The 19326-nt window shown below is 48.4% G+C and overlaps 1 protein-coding gene across 1 annotated transcript in view; it reads right to left on the bottom strand.

Moving 5' to 3' along the window:
- Positions 1–19326, bottom strand: part of EXOC4 (exocyst complex component 4) — a 429176-nt gene that overhangs the window by 25477 nt on the left and 384373 nt on the right. The window contains exons 15-17 of the mRNA XM_063323708.1: positions 12106–12247; positions 8987–9165; positions 5959–6118 (exon numbers count right to left, since the gene is read on the bottom strand). Of these exons, the coding sequence (XP_063179778.1) occupies positions 5959–6118; positions 8987–9165; positions 12106–12247 (481 nt within the window). The remainder of the gene's footprint in view (positions 1–5958; positions 6119–8986; positions 9166–12105; positions 12248–19326) is intronic.

Raw genomic sequence — 19326 nt, 5'->3', positions numbered from 1 at the left:
AGCTACATCCTCAGGGCAACCTGGGCACCCAGGCAGCAAACGCAGCCTGCTGTTTCTGTATCTATCAAGAATGAAATCAGAAAGAGAAATAACATGTGGCAATGAAAAGGACTTCTTCAGAGCACCGGCATGTCTGAGGAATCGCTAATGCACACCGGCTTCCCCTTCCCTCCGCAGCACCCAGTAGATGGCAGCAAGTTATTGCTTATTCCTCCTGCCTGGGACAGCCTCACGCATTAGGCAAGAGGCACAAATCTCTCCTGCCCCTGTGCAATCAGACAAAATCAAGTCCCCTGCCTGCCTGTCGTGGCAGGAGAGGGGCCCTGAACGTCGAGCACCCGAACCAGAACTGCGCTCTGAAATAAAGCACCCCCTGAAATCCCGCTGACGGGGCTCAGAGATTGCTCCCCGTGGTATTTTCCAGTTCTCCCCACGCGAGAATCAGAGCCGGGTGCGACAACCCTGCCACCTCCATGGATGCCTGCGCTGAAAGCAAGGGACCTGCTTGCACTGGGAAATTGTAGCACAAGGCCATCTCCGCCTCTTGTCACCGACTGGGCTACTCCTAAACTCGGAGCGTCTATATCCACTCTGCTGCTGGGATTCATTCAAACTTACAAGCAAAAATAGAGTGTTTGTTAGGTGCTGGAGCAAAGCTGGAGCAGATCCGCTGCTTCCCAACCCACGCTAGTCCCTTCCCATCACACGGCGTGGCCCCATGCAGACATCTCGGCCTCCTGACCTCGGTACCCAACCCCACCAGCGATGGAGCGGTTTGACACCGGTTTGAAAGAAAGCTCAAGGTCCAGCTGCATCCTCCTCCATCTACACGCTCTTACCCTCCCCACCTAAACGAAGACGGGTTTTGGGTAAAGGGTGTGTTTCCAGGACCCATTTAGGGTAACTGTGCTAATTGTAACTGCCTCCTACAAGTGCCTTGGCAGTTCTCAGTTACTTGGAGACCAGTATGAGGACTGGTGCTGTTCTCCTGACCCTCTGCAGGTGGCTGTATGGGTGAAGGGAAGATGTTTGCCCCAAGAATATAAAAATACAAGCAAGTATTGCATTTTATTGTATATTATTTGGCAGTGGTAGCTTAATGGTTGGACTCGATGATCTTAAACGTCCCTTCCAACCTAGACGATTCTATGATTCTATGATTTTCTGATTCTATGATTCTAAGTACATGAACATTGTAGCATCACGGGTGTCACCGGGAGAGCACAGGCGCGGAGGAACAAAGTCAGAGCAGCAGCTGCAGCTGTATTTTGCTGGGGAGCGGAGGCAAAGGTCATTCTCTTTTGTGAACGATAAAAATTCAAGCAGGCCTTGTACACCGCTAGATTTGATCACAGGTGTCTGAACTACATTTCAAGGGCTTATTCATGGCCAACCTCTAAAGAACTGTCTGGCATGCTGATGGCTTCTCCCCATGCCTTCTCGCTGGGGACTCCTCCGGAGTGGCTGGGACCTGCTGGCGATGACAATGTAGGTGCCCCATCTACTAGAAAGACGTGGTCAGAGCCAAGGGCCCTGCTAACGTCTTTATCAGCAGGAAAAGATTCCTGGTCCCCGCAGGATGGATGGCCATTGCGACCGCTAACTTGAATGGTAGCAGCAGGGAAACCTCGTATCTAACTCCTAGGTGTACAGACACCTCTGGTTTTCTACACTGCAAACCATTTAAGGGATGAAGGACACTTTCAGACCCTGTAACGATGAGTAGCACCACTCCGAAACCTTTATCTCTGAGGTCAAAATGACATTGTGTTGTATGAAATGTTCACATTTCATCGCTGGTCTCTCGCTTCCCCTTGCAACCACCTCAATTAACTTTCAAGAATAGGGCAATTTTATCACCGCGGCACGTCTGAGAAAGTTTTTTTTTCTTTTCAATGAAAAACGAACATCTAAGAGTGGAACGATATTTTATTTAAGGGTACGTCTGAAGCAGAACCCCAGCTTTTTTTGACCACCTCTGATGAAATCTCTGCATAAACACGCAAGTGTAATTTTTGGCGACGATAGAGGGGGAGTAGGAAAGAAGGCACGAGGGAAAAGACCTGAACCGGAATCCAAATTGCAAGCTGGATTTTATCCCTCAAATGTCACAAACCTAATTCTGCGTCTGAAACTTCCAAAATTTGGAGGTACTTGGAACTCACCCTCAGTCCCAGACTTTGCAGTATACGCCCAGGTATTACACACGGGAAGAAAATACTGCTTTTTCTTTAATACACTAGTGCATGCCCTAATGACTGACTGCATTTCTGCTGGCCTAGATACTGAACACATATATAAGGGAAAAACCTATTAATATTTGCGGGAAATTTAGCAAATGCTACAAATCCTTTTGCGGCACCTCAGCAGCCACAACCAGTCTATTTTACCCTTTCTCCTGTCGGTGGAGAAACTCCTTGCTAGAGCTCGCAGAACTTGGCAATTTATTTTTTTTCAACGGAAACGTGGTCCGGCTCTGCTTCGTGATGCTCTGCGGAGAGAGAGTCTTCCTACCCGGCTCTACCTTGAACTGAGAATCTCAAAGCAAAACTCATTTGAAACGAATTTTCCCCTTGCCATGGTACTACTCCCAAAGCAGCAAAACCTGCCGTTGTCACCTGCAGGTTACTGATCTTTTGAAAAATGTGGTTTAAACAGCAAGAGTCTCACTAGAACCAGCAAGCGTTACATGGGTTAAGATCTTCCTGTGAATCCTCTACATGATTTTGGCTTCAGAGGAAAAAGGTCTTCCCCCTCTGGCTTCCATGGTTGGGGTTTCTCCTGCCTAAGGCACCAATTAAGAGAAGAACGGGGATGCCTAGTGCTCTTTGGGGGCCACAGAAAGCCTTGAAGAATATATAAAAGGTGATAAAGAAACCACAAACCCAAACCCAAAATCAAAAGCATCACACCCAGGAAAATCTCGGAAGTCTTTTGGCCCTTTCTCAATCAGTCTGGTCTTTCCTATAAACTGCAGCACATCAGATATTGAATGCATTCACTTCGAGAAAAGGACCATACAGGACCTGTTCCAGAATTGAAACTTAACGTATGAAGAGTGATTGTATGAAGACTAATGTATTGATCGTGAATTGTGGCTGATGGCTTCTTGAACCCCGAGTGTCACACACAAACAAAGAAGTATCAAGAGGGCAAGGGAGCAACACGGGCCACGACCCGGCTGTCCAGGGGAAGCACCAGCCAGTTGGCTTCAGATGAGGCTCAGATCCAACCTGGAGGGCAAAGAGCTCCATAACAGCCTGAGAAAATCTATTTTTCTGTGTGTGAAAACAACACTAGAAAACTTTAATGTCTTTCCCTGATCAAGGGAGCCCATGAGTTTAAGTTCCTTAAAGAAATCAGAATCAACATTGAACTACTTTGCACAAGGGCAAATGCCTACAAAGACCAGAGATGGGGCAGCGAGTCCCAAGCTGGGTTAGATCCACTTCAGAAATCTTCTCTCCTATTCCATCCCCATCCCTGGAGGTGTCCAAGGCCAGGCTAGATGGGACTTTGAGCAACCTGGTCTAGTGGGAGTTGTCCCTGCCCAGGGCAGGGGGGTGGAACTAGATGGTCTCATAGACCTTAAAAGGTCCCTTCCAACCCGAACCATTCTGTGATTCTATGATCACCCAGTTCCCTGGAGAAGCGATGCAGGGAGGGAATTTACCCCAGTTACCAGGAGGTGCTGGGGGGAAGGAAGAGCAGGTGAGTGAGTATTTCTCCACCAGCTCTGCCACTGCTCCCGTACATGAAATAACCACTTGCTCCTCGTTTCTCATCTTTAAAAAGGCAAAACTGATAGTTAGCTGCCGCGCAAAGCACTTACAGATTCCTGTATGAGCTATATCACAGAAGTACAAATCACTTTTATCCTCCATTGATGTTATTTTATGCTTTCTGGGGGTGAACTGTTATGTTTATTTTATAGTTTGAATAGACCTCAGTAACTGGAGTCCCTGGGGCAGCATGAGAACTTGCTCGGGTAATTGTAAATTCAGGTGAGCAGGGCAAGGTTTGGATGCACAAGACGCCTTGTTTATGTAAAAAGAGAATCCCGATGATAAGAACTCAGGAGTCATCTGAAGAACAAAAGAATAAAACATACTCTCTAGATCACAGAAATCTGCCCCAAAAGAAAGAGGGGAGTGATGCAGTCATGAAAGCTAAAAAGAAATGTTGTTGAGTTTATATTATGGGAAGTGATCTGCATCACAGGTACCACCAAGCGCCTGATGCTGCTGTGCCCAAAGCTCAAGTGTCTCTTCTGAGCTCCACAGCTCTTGATGATGGTACCCAGAAAGCTCAGATGTCTCTTCCGAGCTCCACAGCTCTTGATGATGGTACCCAGAAAGCTCAGGTGTCTCTTCTGAGCTCCACAGCTCTTGATGATGGTACCCAGAAAGCTCTGGTGTCTCTTCTGAGCTCCACAGCTCTTGATGATGGTACCCAGAAAGCTCAGGTGTCTCTTCCGAGCTCCACAGCTCTTGATGATGGTACCCAGCAACTCCAATGGCACAGGAGAAGATGTAGTTGCCACGTAACTCATTAATGAAGAGGGCTGGTACGTGTTTGACGTTGTGAAAACTGCTGGTTTGGCATATCGGCCATCCAGCAAGATCAGGAGTGGGGAACACGTTACCTCCTCACCCTTCTCTTCAAACTCCCTGTCAAATTGCGCAGCACCACGAGTCAGAGCTCCACGGCTACTCAGCCCTTCCCGCAAAGACCTCTCCAGAAAATGGCCAGCTGTGCCAGCCTCCAGCAGCGCTTGGTCAGCGTTTCATTATTTGGGTGCCAGTTGCTGTCAGCACATGCTCAAGCTCTGTTCTGCCTGCCAAAAAACTGGGCTAATTTATTTAGCATTTCAACAGATCAGGGAAAAAAAAAAATCATTTAAAGAAGGAAAGATTGACTTTGGGAACTCTGTTCCTTGGAGAGTGTATAATGGATATTTCTCTCTTCCCCTCCTCCAGGCCTCAGCATTCATAACTTCCCCACGTCAATGTTATTATGAAGAAACTAATTCAATAATGAGATCATTCCCCATATGAGAGCCCAAGAAAATGAGGCACTCAGTCATACCTACTCTCCCTCATCTGAACGAGTCGTGCTTCTCTCCTAATTCAGTCTCCAAGAGCAATGGCCAAAAGATGACACCGACTATTTCCAGTGTTTGTGGTGGGCCGCGTCCGAGTGTCATGCAAAACTCTGTCATTTGGTCTACACGCCTTAATTTGCAAGTTCCAGGCTCTCCCTTTGGCTGTTTCTTGGGCTCAGCTGCCGGTTGCTGAACCAGGTGCTGCCACAGAGGATCAGTCAGTACAGCTACTGGTAGTCAGCACCCTAGGGCCATGGGCAAAGTACGCACCGCTTAGTGTTTGCTTATTCCTCAAATGATCCCTCTTTAGTGAATAAAGCATCAAGAAGGGTGAGAAACTTGCAGGCGACCTATCATGTCCAGCTTTGCTTTTATTTTGCTATTACTACTACTTTAAGAGCAACAGAACTCGAAGGGAGACAGCATCTGGCGTCCCCGAGGTTCACACACGCTGTTCCTGTGAGTTGCTAAAAGTTGAAGCCTTCGACAAACCAAAGCGTTATTTCTCTGGGCATGAATCCAGGCCCCAGATTCATCCAGTTTAAGTTCCAAGACCTATACCTAGAAGCTTTTCCTTGCCCGGGTTTTGGTCTCTTGAGAACCACACCGACAGGAAGCCCCAAGCACAGACACTTTGGTGGGACCTCCACTTTTGAGCTCATGCTGAGCTCAAGTGATCCATGTTGCTCTGAATGTTGTTCAACAAGGGGGAAAGTGAATATTACAATCAACACTTCTATGGGTTTAACGTGATATCCATCCAGTTGCCTGCAGGAGTGGTGAAACTTTTGGAAGGAACTACCTCTGTACATGTGGACATCAAAACCAAACATAACACGGGGTTCTCTGCTCACCTTGCAAAGTCCAGGTCAGCCTCACGAGACATGGTGATGTTCGTCAGGTTTTGCTGGAGGATGAAGATGTTCCTACACATTTTCTTGATGCCAGATTCACTGATGCGCTTGAAGTAGTGGGCGCCGTTGATAAGAATGCAGGAAATAAGGTGGCCCAAACCTGTGAGGGTGAGGGGAGGGAAACAAAGAATAAAATCACATTAATGACAATAATTCATCATGAAACCCATGAATGAGCACTGTTGAGCGGTACGTGAGAATTGGAACAGGAGATGCACTGGACTGTACGTGGAAACAGCCCTCAGTATGACTCCTGTGCATTTTAGGAGGACTTTCCTCAAAGTTTCCTTAGAATCATAGAATCATAGGGTTGGAAGGGACCTCTGGAGATCATCTAGTCCAACCCCCTGCCAGAGCAGGGTCACCCAGGGCAGGTGGCACAGGAACGCATCCGGGCGGGTTTGGAATGTCTCCAGAGACGGAGACTCCACCACCTCTCTGGGCAGCCTGTGCCAGGGCTCTGCCACCCTCACAAGAAAGAAGTTCCTCCTCATGTTTAGGTGGAACTTCCAATGCCCAAGTTTGTGCCCGTTCCCTCTTGTCCTGTTGCCAGGCACCACTGAAAAGAGCCTGACCCCATCCTCCTGACACCCACCCTTTCAGTATTTATAAGTGTTGATAAGGTCCCCCCTCAGTCGTCTTTTTTCCAGACTGAAGACACCCAAATCCCTCAGCCTTTCTTCATCAGAGAGATGTTCCAGTCCCCTTGTCATCTTTGTAGCCCTTTGCTGCACCCTTTCCAGCAGTTCCCTGTCCCTCTTGAACGGGGGAGCCCAGAACTGGACACAGCACTCCAGGTGTGGCCTCCCCAGGGCAGAGCAGAGGGGGAGGATGACCTCCCTCCACCTGCTGGCCACACTCTTCCTGATGCGCCCCAGGATGCCATTGGCCTTCTTGGCCATAAGGGCACATGGCTGGCTCATGGTCATCCTGTTGTCCCCCGGAACTCCCAGGTCTCTTTCCACAGAGCTGCTCTCCAGCAGGTCACCCCCAACCTGTCCTGGTGCAGGGGGTTATTCCTCCCCAGGTGCAGCACCCTACACTTGCCCTTGTTGAATTTCATAAGGTTCCTCTCTGCCCAAATCTCCAACTTGTCCAGGTCTCTCTGGATGGTGGCACAGCTTTCTGGTGTGTCAGCCACCCCCCCAACTTTCCTTCTGCAGTAAAAATACAAAACCGCCCCCAAACACTACGAAAACTCAAAGTTGCATTATCGTAGCCATTGATATTTCCAGGGCACTTCCAGATTTATAATCAGGCTTTGCATAATGCCCCTTTCAGTCCCTCTCTCTGCCTGGGCAGGGCAATGGACCACTACTGCGCCTACAAAATGACAATATTTTCATCTGTTACCAAGCGTGGTATTTTTCCCTCATAAACTCACTGTCCGCAAGAGCAGAAATGATCTGCATTTCAATGCACTTGATGTGCAACCTCTCTCTGATCAGTCTTGAACAGTTTCTCGAGTCTGAATGATGTCTCCATCTTTCCTCCGCTGCTGAAGGACATAGCCAGCTGCTCAAAGCCACAGCCAACCCCAAAATCATGTATTCATTTATGCCGCATCACAAATAGCAAAAAACCCCAGCCTAATTCACTCAGTACACGGGTCTGTACAAGACTAGACATCGACTAAAAGTCTGAATTAAGAAAATATTTTCATATACAGGCAACCAGCACAGGGTATATGTAAATCCCAAAACTGCGCTAAAGAGAGAGATCTACATTTCATGAAGTCCACGTGTATGAATTTCAACCTTACGGCTTAGCAAGATGCAAACAGTCCCCATGGCTCTGTCTGGAGCCATTTCACTGTCTCCTCCAACAGACGCAGTAGACCTGAGCTGTAAGAGGAGCTCCACAATGTGCTGGTGATCACTCAGTTTGCCACGGATTCACATAGCTCAGAAAACATTTGATTAAAAAATGCTGCATGGATATGGGGGAGGAAGAACACAGATACTGAAAGCCTTCTCTAGGACCAGTAAGCGGTGGTCAGAATAAGGCTAGCCAGGTTTGCAAAGCCTTCATCCCTGCTGACCTAAGCGGCCTTCCAGTACCTGAAGGGGGCCTACAGGAAAGCTGGGGAGGGGCTGTTTGCAAGGGCATGTAGCGATGGGACGAGGGGCAATGGCTTTAAACTAGAGCAGGGCAGGTTTAGATCAGACATTAGGAAGAAGTTCTTTCCAATGAGGGTGGTGAGACACTGGCCCAGGATGCCCAGAGAGGTGGTGGAGGCCCCATCCCTGGAGACATTCAAGGCCAGACTTGATGAGGCTCTGAGCAACCTGATCTAGTTGAAGATGTCCCTGCTCACTGCGTGGGGGTTGGACTAGATGGCCTTTAAAGGTCCCTTCCAACCCAACACAGTCTATGATTCTGATTCTGTGATGTATTATACTGGGCAACGGGTCCATCTCCAGTCCCCCCTTTCTCCTGACTTTGAATAACCACCACATAAGAGGACACGTATCCTGGTGCGCAGGGAAGAGAACTATGCGTCAGTGCCACAAATAAATACAGGGGAGATGAACCAAGGCATGATTTATATTCTCCAAGGTAATCACGACAGATGAGACATCAGAAGAGCTAATGTTCTCTAAATTTAATTTTAGAAATGGAATGGCTACACTTCAGATAGGAACTGCGCCGTAATAGAGATGTGCTTGTAATATATACACATGCCCTAGGGCTTCCCGGGGAAGAATTGTCCTGCAAATACATCAACTTACCACTTTCCTACTCAGCATGGGCCCACTCCTCCTATTTAGCCTGATACGCTTAGAAATGGTATGGAGACAACAGGGCTTTTGAGTGCCCTGTGTTCGCATGGGTCTTCCTTATCAATCTGCTGTAGGAGGCAACAATACCACGGTGTGCCTTACCCCCAGAAGGAACACGGTTGAGCTTTGGGATGAGAATGAAAAATCATTTCATAAGAACCAAACTCTTATGGTAAATGCCTGACCTTCGAAGATGTACTGGAACTTGTGCTGCTGGAGGCTGGCGCTCATGGCTTCCTCGATAGCACTGATGTCCTTGTTGAGCCGGACAACGAGAGGGTCATAGTCCATACTCTCCACATTGGCGACGATGGCGTAGTTCCCTTGTTTAGCCAGCGGGATGAGGTAGTGGAAGCAATGGACTCTGCGAGACAGAAGAGAGAAAAGTTACAATGCAACAACTCTGATGTTAAAATATCGGTGGGTATGCGAAGTGTTGTCGCTTTATTTTATAGACTCAGAGAATGGTTTAGGTTGGAAGGGACCTTAGAGATCATCTAGTTCCAACTCCCTGCCATGGGGAAGGACACCTCCTACTAGACCAGGTTGCTCAAAGCCCCGTCCAACCTGGCCTTGGACACCTCCAGGCCACAACTTCTCTGGGCAACCTGTTCCAGTGTCTCACCACCCTCCTCATTTTCCTTCCAGTGTTCAAGCTAGTAAAAAATAACAACAAGTTTAAGAAATGGGTGGTTATATCTGCATTAACTGCGTCTTCCTCTTGCCATTGTCTCATCTTGAGAGGTAAATACAAAGGACCCTTCATTAACAGGTCTGACCTACATCACTCCAGTAAAATGCCAAGTGTCTTGTCACAAGGTTCTCCAACTTCACACATGATGGTTCGGCAGCACTTCAGTACTGATGTGCAAAGCAGAACTCCTTCTACGTACCATAAAGACCTAATCCCAGTTATAACTGGCAGAAGGAACGAGCCAGAGGACATGAAAGGATACTTAGCAGGCCACGGTTGTGTGTATTCTCAAGCATTTAACGCTATTACAACTTTTGTCTTTTCTGCTCACCCACCTGGAAGGGCTGTAGGCAACGTGCCCAACCATCATCCCTCCATCGAAGGAGAAATTCTGTGCATTGAAATCACCTATTAAGGTTCTGCAAAAAAACTGTAATTAAGTAATTTCTCTTGAACCTATAGACGAAAGTCATACGTCCAGCAAGTAGGTAGCAAAACTCCTTCTATTTTTGTAATTCTTGGTTTTCACCCATATCGCTCAACAGGGACGGGAGGTTGGTCGGATTCTTCTGAATTTCATCTGCCAGGGAAACACGGCCAAACCACAGCCGGGGTGAAATACCCCTTGCACTCAAAGCATCACTCAGGAACAGCACACTGAGACAGCAAGTTCACACCAGACCGGCCCCACCAGCGGGGAGCTGTGTGGAGGTGGGAGAAGCTGTGATGGGTATATCCCGGCTTTCATGTCCCTCGTCCTCCTGGAAGACACCCTTGAGGTGACCATCACAAGCAAGTTCAATTTAGGGCAGTTCCAAGAGTGAAAACATCTCTCTGCACTCTTAGTGCCTGCTCCTATATGACTCTATATAGGGCTTTTTACAGGAAAATACTGTAACAAACATTAAGTAATCGAAAGCTCCATGGTTATTTGTAACAAAAGAAATGCTTAACGATCTCAATGTGCCAAAAGATTTCCTTTAAGGAAGCAGACATAAATCCGAGGAGCGGGATTTCAGCGACCGCTGTCCTCGGGTGCCCATGCCCACATGGCACTGCAGGAGGAGACGCCAGCGCCGGGCTGGTGCCAACCCGCGTCTGGCAGAGCTGTGACCGAACGGGGGACCCTGAGGGAGGAGAAATGCAAGGGGGTAATTGCGTCGTCTCCACCCCGCTTTGCTGTTTGCCGGTGTTTTCTCAGACTGCACCTGCAACAGCAAGAGGCCGGATAAATTCCCAGGCTCTTTACGAACGCGCTCTGAGCGCCTGTTTAAAGCAGAGGGTTTCTGTGAATGAACAGACACAGTACTCTGCACCTTGGCGATGGCACGGATCCGGGGAGCTGGCGCAGGAATCTCAGGGAAACCTGCTAGTAACAGCCATCAGAGGGACTGGGATTTTTCTCCGTCATCGCAGGCGGCTGCAAACGCAGAGTGATGAATATGGGGAAGCTCCCACCCCGCTGGGGGATTCTCCTGGTCGTTAGCGTCGCTTTTTCTCAATCCTTCCCACCCGTTGCACAGAATAACATGCTCTGGTGTATTTACAGCATCAAACTAGGGCTCCTGTTGGAAGCACTAGAGGAGGTAGGGCAATGGTCTGCTCTGAAATGACAGCACAAATTTTTCCTGAATTACATTTGCACTTATTTCTGCTTAATCCAAGTGCGATGGAAAACCACAGAGGACCGAGGCCAGAAAACCATTTGGGCTGGTTCCCATACCATGAGTCCAGGTTATCTCGGGCATCACCTCGCGTTACATCGCAGCTGGAAAGCTGCTCCGTTTCCATACCTTAGCAATCCTTCCCCCGAATCCTTCAAACTCCAGCTCATCTGTGATGCCAGCAATCAAGTGGCCAGCCGATGATGGATAGCAGGTTGAAGGGCTGCTGACAATAACTAATGTGTATTTTTTTTCAAGCTACCTACTGACTTCACCAGAGCTCTGCCAATGTACACAAGGACACGACATGGCTTAGGATGTGTCACGGCAGAACAAACTGATGGTCCATCAAATCTCACTGCCCGTCTCTGACATCCGCTTCTGTTCGATGCTCCAGAGAAAAGCGACGCAATGAAAATACACCTGGCCAATACAATGTGTAAGGGAAAAACGTCTTCCCAGCCCCAGAGTGGAGAGCTGGCAGCCTGAAGAAAGGGATTTGGTGCCTTTGATCTTTGCATGTGAAGTCGGAGACATCATAGAATTATCCGTCCCATTAAAAAAATCCAGCTGGTTGCCCAGTTTCTGTTCCTATTTGAAAAAGTAGTGAGAAAAGCTCCAAAGCGCAGCGGCCAATAAATGCGCAGACACCTGTTAAGACTATTAAAACATCATCGTGCAATATTCTAAGGACTAAACCCCCCAAACCCCATTTTTCCTAGTCTCTGACACGTAAGACACACACCTCCCTAGGAAATTCCACCTTTGGGATCCTGCCTCCGTCCCACATTTGGCCACCCACGGTGATGGGATCTGGCATTTCTGGACTGACCTTTGACGCTAGAGCAGGCCAGTCTGTCTCAGGTGCCATAACGTCTACTCTGGACACAATCTTAACCTACAGCCTCCCAAACTCACCCGCAATCCATGAATTCAGGGCTTTTACCTGACTTCCAAATGCAGAACGAGCAGGCAGCGATCAGCCATCTCTTGAAAAGACCTGGCCAGCTCACTCAGGGTTTGCAGGATCTGTTCGGATGCGGGAAGGTGTTCCAGACTGGTATGGCTGTCCTGCCCAGGAGACACGGCTAGAAAGAGAAGATAGTATAAATTTGTGACACACTTCATCGATACCGCTCAGCTTTAGCAACCACAGCACCCTGTCTGCTTCCATCCTGAATACGCGCGCTCTTTCCCACCTTTTGCTGAGCAATAAGCTCTATAACTTGGGAGCGTACGAAGCAAAAAACTGCTCCTGCAATTGATTAAACTCCAAAGTGAATCTGAGGGGTTTAATCAACCACCGGAATACATGTGCTTGGGAAGATATTGCTCTGCGATGAGTATTTCTGTAGCTGCAGAATCCAGGAACATCCATCTTGCTCTGCTTGGAGAGAGGAAAGAGCTGCTCAGGAGCCAAAGCATGGCGCTGACAGGAAAAGACGGTCTTTTTTTTGGTGGCCATAGACTTCCCCACGTAATCTCGAGTGAGCCTTTGCCTGCCCCCATCCCTTCAGAGGCGTCTGGGAGACTTTCTTTGTTCTTGTTAATAAAACACAGCTCTTTGGCCGGAAAGCAATTAAAACGCAGGCCGCAGGTAGGAGTTGGTCGTGGACCAACTGTTTCCCTCCCACTGAGACCTCTTTAAAAAACCACCTTGAGTTTATCCCGATGCCAAGAGCATCGTCTCTTGGAGAAGTGTCAATGCAGCTGTAACTCTGCAGCCTTCATCCCTCCTGTTTTACCACAGCGCCTGAGCCTTCCCCCCCGCAACACAAACCGCTGCCACTCGAGCTGCGGAAGTAGCTCCACTAACACGAATAACACGCTGTTATCACGTATTCCGCCCTAATTAGAGGAAGCGTATCCCAAATATCTGAGTTCAAGTCCTTGTTCAAGCAGCACTTTAGAACTGACTTCCCGCACAGGGTGATTAGCCGTGTTTGAAATCAGGCAGCCCCTCTTAGACAACTTCCACTTGAATTAAATGATGGGATCGCAAGAGATCTCCCGGATCACCAAGACCAGCCCCCACAAGCCCTGTGCCCCACAGCCTTGAGCTTAAAGTTTTTTTGAGCCTTGTCTTAAAGTTTTTCAGATTTCTACCCTTGCTGGCTCCTTCAAAACCTCACTTCTCTAACAGTGAAGGTCAAGTTTGGGATCTAATTTCCAGCCTAAGCTTATTCACTGCTGGTTTACATTTTGTTCTTCATATACCAGCATTAATCTTTGCTGTACGGAGTTCTCCATCCCTGGCATCCCTCTCCATAGAATCATTTAGGTTGGAAAACACCTTTCAGACTACCATGTCCAACCATCACCACTGCCAAACCCACCGCTAACCCACGTCCCTCAGCACCACATCTACCCGTCTTTTAAATACCTCCAGGGATGGCGACTCCACCACTTCCCTGGGCAGCCTGGTCCAATACATGACAAAAGCAACTCTCTGCACCCCTTCTAGTTTCAATTAATTGGTTTGGAACACAGGTAACCAGAGCTGTATGCCCTATTTGAGCTGCAATCGGTGCCACAACAGAACTAGAGCTTTCCCATTTGCCCTGGACATATTCTTTTGCTCTGCTGTACCTGCTTTTTTTTTTTCATAGAATCATAGAATGGTTCGGGTTGGAAGGGACCTTAAAGATCATCTCGTTCCACCGCCCTGCCCTGGGCAGGGACACCTCCCACCAGCCCAGGTTGCTCCAAGCCCCGTCCAACCTGGCCTTGAACCCCTCCAGGGATGGGGCAGCCACAGCTTCTCTGGGCAACCTGGGCCAGGGGCTCACCACCCTCACAGCAAAGAATTTCTTCCCAATATCTCATCTCAATCTCCCCTCTTCCAGTTTAAAACCCTTCCCCCTCATCCTATGTCCCCTCTCTGGTCAAGAGTCCCTCCCCAGCTTTCCTGGAGCCCCTTTAGGGACTGGAAGGGGCTGGAAGGTCTCCCCCCGGCGCCTTCTCTTCTCCAGGCTGAACCCCCCCAGCTCTCTCAGCCTGTCCCCACAGCAGAGGGGCTCCAGCCCTCCCAGCATCTCCGGGGCCTCCTCTGGCCCCGCTCCAACAGCTCCGTGTCTCTCCTGTGCCGAGGCCCCAGCGCTGGAGGCAGCACTGCAGGGGGGTCTCCCCGAGCGGAGCAGAGGGGCAGAATCCCCCCCTCGCCCTGCTGCCCACGCTGCTGGGGATGCAGCCCAGGCTGCGGGGGGTTTCTGGGCTGCCAGCGCTCGTTGCTGGCTCGTGTTGAGCTTCTCGTCCACCAACACCCCCAAGTCCTTCTCCGCAGGGCTGCTCTCCAGCCATTCTCCGCCCAGCCTGGATCTGTGCCTGGGATTGCCATGACCCAGGTGCAGGACCTTCTTCACGGCTGCTTCACATTTCCAGCTCGTAGTTGTTCTGTGATCAACCTGAACAATGGAGGTATGTGATCTGCTGGCTTTAAGAAACGTCTCCTTCTCTCTTTTCTTGCACTAACGTTTGCTACAATATAAAACACTCAGCCAGACACCAACGCGCCGCTGCATAGAAAGGACTTGTACATCACCAAGGAACTGTTGACAATAAACTTTCCTTTTGATGGAGACTGATTAAGTAAATGTCACTTGCCGCTGTTTGTAGAGCCAAAGACCTGCTTTGAAAGAGGAACCTACGCAGAGCTTTGGGTTCGCTCCTAAAATTAAACACACCTTCAGATCTAGTCATAAAAGAGAAAAAGAAAACAAAACCAAACCACAAAACGAGGAGATAAAAAGCCCCAATCTTGTACGGAACAAATGGAAACCGAGGTAAACACACAAGACAGAAGTGTACAATTAAAGGAGCGTGACAAAGCAAAAGGAAAAGCGTGCACGGGGGAAGCCACATAAAACACGGCTCCTGAAAGTATCCTCCTTCAGCAGCTCCTGCAATCACAGCAACACTTATGAAGTGTTTATTTTTTTTTTTTTTTAATAACCAAAGAACACGGTAGAGAAATTCAGAGCCTGGCAAATACTGCTGATAATAATTAAGTGGCCTGGAGTGTAAAAGAGAAATAAAGAGGGAAAGGAGAATGACGGTCCACCCCGGGCGAAGGGGGATAACAAGGATGTCCTGTCCCCAGCACACCCCGACACTTCTCCAAGCCCCTCTCTGCTCACCCAGGTCTCTCCCACAAAGAAAATGAAATTATCAGCGAGGGGGCGACGGGCTTATTTACACAACCTCTTAATTTCCAGGTAACGGTGTTAAGAGAGGACTCTGGGAAGGGCTTTGGGAGAGCTGTTTGTCCAGCTGCCACCCGCCTTTTGGCTACGAGACGTCCAAGTGACATTGCTTTCCCTGGAGGGTGCCAGGACTTTCGGATCCCACAGGATCAGGTCTAGGGGTGCTTATTTGGCCACAGTAGAAAGCAGCAAAGCTCACTTTTATTATGGCCTATTTTTAGTCAAAAATCCCACATTTTGAGAAGTTTCTATCAGCCTCTCTCCTGGAGATGGACTCACTGCAAGAACGAGCTCTCTTTAGCCGAGCTGGGGCTGCAGCTTCGGGTTCGATCCTGCCAGCTCCCTCCAGCGATGCTTCCCTGCAAGTGGTGGAGATGGATGGACCCATCATCCGAAACGCAAGAGTCAGCTAATTTCTGCAGCGGAGAGATACACGCACAATTTTTCTACTCTCCAGAATTCATTTACAGCAATTTAAGTGAAGCTGTAATTATATTTGTCAGCGGAGATAAGAGGAGGAGGGAGACGGGGACAATCTGCTCCTTATTTAAAGCGAGAGCGCTGAAGTCCTTCTGGGTGTTCAGAGCCCCCACGGTGGGGAGGAGGGTCTGGGGCTGGCCTGGAGGATGCACACCAATTTCTCCCAGGCACGATGAGGACACTGAAGTGTATTTTTGCTTTTCGAGATCAAAGGAAGTCCTTCAGAGCCCATCAATTTTCCTTTCTCCTACTTTGGATATCCAGAAAGGACCATTTTGCAGCCAATGAGAAAATCTGGTTCAAGAAGGAAAGGGAACTGCTGGAGAGGGGACAGCAAAGGGCTACAAGGATGACAAGGGGACTGGAACACCTCTCTTATGAAGAAAGGCTGAGGGATTTGGGTCTTTTTAGTCTGGAAAAAAGGTGACTGAGGGGGGACCTTATCAACACTTATAAATCCTTAAAGGGTGGGTGTCCCGAGGATGGGGCCAGGCTCTTCTCAGTGGTGCCCAGAGACAGGACAAGAGGGAACGGGCACAAACTTGAGCATTGGAAGTTCCATCTCAACATGAGGAGGAACTTCTTTCCTTTGAGGGTGGCAGAGCCCTGGCACAGGCTGCCCAGAGAGGTGGGGGAGTCTCCTTCTCTGGAGACATTCCAACCCCGCCTGGACGCGTTCCTGTGCCACCTGCTGTGGGTGACCCTGCTCTGGCAGGGGGTTGGACGGGATGATCTCCAGAGGGCCCTTCCAACCCCTGTCATTCTGTGTTTCTGTGGTCCCATTTCTTTAAGTCTCACTCAAGACAGTTTTACTCCATCATCCTCGGCCACGTGAACCCACAGGAGGAGCTGTAGCAGCAAAAAATAATCAGAGCCTAAATTATTAAGGGCCCTTGAATAAAATAAATGTAATTTGGAGCTGGCTTTGGAGTTGGCCAGTGCTTTGGGCAAAGGGTGACCCTGCACGGCATGGACACTCAACCCACCACAGCACACTTTGAGCTCTCTGCTTAAAGAGGGAGATATCTCCAACTGAAATGCTGGAAAAGCAAACCAGCAGATCAGCAGCTGTCCACTTCTTCTTCCCCATCTTCACCTTCATAACCCCTTTACGCCAGCTTGAACACGAGCCCTCCTGCCAACAAAATACCCAACGGTTGGGTAAGCAGTGGCCAACACCTTGCTCCATGGGCCCTTATCATCTTGCAGCCTAAACAGATGAATTTCATTTGTCTTAAGACATCTTCCCGTGCTGCCGGAAAACAATTACGGTTCTGTTTGGGATTTCTTCTAGCTTGCTGTAAGCCCAGCCAAGATATCTCACTCCATGGAAAAGGAACGTTTCATTCCAGCAAACCTGAGAAAAATAAACTCAACACAGTCGTTGTCGCCAATGATTTCAATCATTTTGCAATTCAATGCGACGCTGGTGCCTCTTGACAGATTGTGCCTTGTAAATCGATGGATGCAAATTACCAGACCTCTGGAATATTAAACAAAACCTGCCGGGTTGCCCATAAACAAACCTCTGTACCCAATCAAGGTCTACAATAGCGCGTCCTGCCCGCTCCCCGCATGAGCAGAGTGACTGCTAACAGATTTAAATGACTTAATAGCGCAAGGAGAAAAATCAATCTAAGGTTACAGGCTCTGCCTCGTCTCCGGTGCAACCTGAACCTGACGAATAAACCTCCAACGTGCTCAGGCTTTACATAGCACGACCCACGTTTGCTTTGCAGGGGGAAGGGGAAAGGCTCACGGAGAAATTTTACAACCCTGTTGCGGGGAAAAAGACCTCTTATTTGGAAAAGAGATGCAGTACGAAACGCTTGCTGTGCCCCACAGGTAACATCAGGGACCAGTTCACAGCTTTTAAAATATGAATTTCTTACCCCTTTCCTCTCCAGAAGAGGAAACTCCAAAATAATTGCAAGTAGGCACAAAGAAAAGGAAATCTGTTATGGGGACGCAGGGTTCAGCTCTTCTCTCTGCCGGAGACTTTTCTGGGGACCTCATGCACCGCTTTCTCTTTCCACACTTTAGTTCCCAGCGTGTGTTTTATCCTTCATAATGTGAATATCCTTCGTGTTTTTGTCCTTCGCTGCCATTCAGGCTGACTCTAAGGTCTCCACATCTCCTGTTCCTACAGCTTTTAGCATCACGAGGTGACGGTGCCACTGGGAGATAAAAATCGCTACTTTAACACCAATAAGAAAGACGAATATCTGGTTATTTAAAGGAAAAAGCATTGGGTGAAGTTGGGAGGAATGAGATACGTGATTATGTGGGGTTTTTTTAAAGGAGATAAGAGTACAGCGTGCACATTACATGCAACATCAAGGACCTATTTTGGTGAGATTTCTGAAGGAAGACATATGCCAGGAGACCTCTGTCTTCTGAAGCCAAACAGCAGAAGGAAACTGATTTTTTTTAAAAAATATGTCACCGCTCAAAAATCACCTCTGTTTCTGTTAAGCCACGGTCTGTCAATCTGGGCCAGAGCTGGCTAAAGGAAAGCTGCCACCGTGGTGATGCTGGTGAGCAAGGGCTTTGTCAGGAACGTCGCTGAGATGCCCACAGCCCCATCGAAAGGTGACACAAGCGGCACAGGGCATCGCCACCACGTAGCTGCAGAGATGGCTATGTTTGGCTGCAGGAGCTGGGAGATACGTTTAGGACTTGCTGGAGATTAAAAAAACCCTAAACAACCAAAGAGAACCAGCCAAAGCAAATCAACTCAGATGATTTTCTCTCTGTGGGAATAAATACCAGGACTCTGCGCTCAAGCCGCTTTTCTTTTCGTGGTTACACATCTTTCCTCCCACTTTGATCTCTTCTCACTCTCGAGATGCCATCTCAATCTAATTTAGAGCATAAGCTCTCCGAGGAGCAGGGGCCTTCTCTTTTTATCCTCTTGCAAAGGGCTCTGCACACCTGTGGTGCTCGAGAAATAATGAACGACAACAACTATATGCAACCCATATGGCCACTTGGACCGGGTTCTGGCTGCAGGAGTACAATTTGAAGCTCTAAGGCATAGATCACTCACTGCCTTCCTCTAAATTGGTCTGTTTGGGGATCTCAGAGCTGCAGCTTTATAGAAAATGACTGGAATGAGCCATAAAATCCGGAACTGGATTTTGATTCTCCCGAAGTTCACCGAGATTCATTTCAGAGTTACAGGAATTCAGGAACCAAAGCTAGATTTTGGTTTGACATCTTCCCCCTCCTTTTCAGAAGTGTGAACCTTTGATATGGCCTCTTAGATATGGCTGAATACTTAAAATATTTCTGCAGATATTGCTGCATTGCTCCTTTTTACCTAAATTGTTCTCTTTGTAGATTTTAAATATGGAGAAAAAGATGAATAAGAACAATGACATCTCCCAAGACTTCCAAGATCACAGAATAATAGAATGGTTTGGGTTGGAAGGGACCTTTAAAGGGCAAATAGTCCAACCTCCAACGTATCTGGCAGCTAACAC

This window comes from Chroicocephalus ridibundus, chromosome 1, assembly GCF_963924245.1.
Source record: "Chroicocephalus ridibundus chromosome 1, bChrRid1.1, whole genome shotgun sequence".
In the NCBI taxonomy this organism is placed as follows: Eukaryota; Metazoa; Chordata; class Aves; order Charadriiformes; family Laridae; genus Chroicocephalus; species Chroicocephalus ridibundus.
Note: the sequence above shows the minus strand (reverse complement) of the source record. Positions and strands in the feature narration are given on the sequence as shown.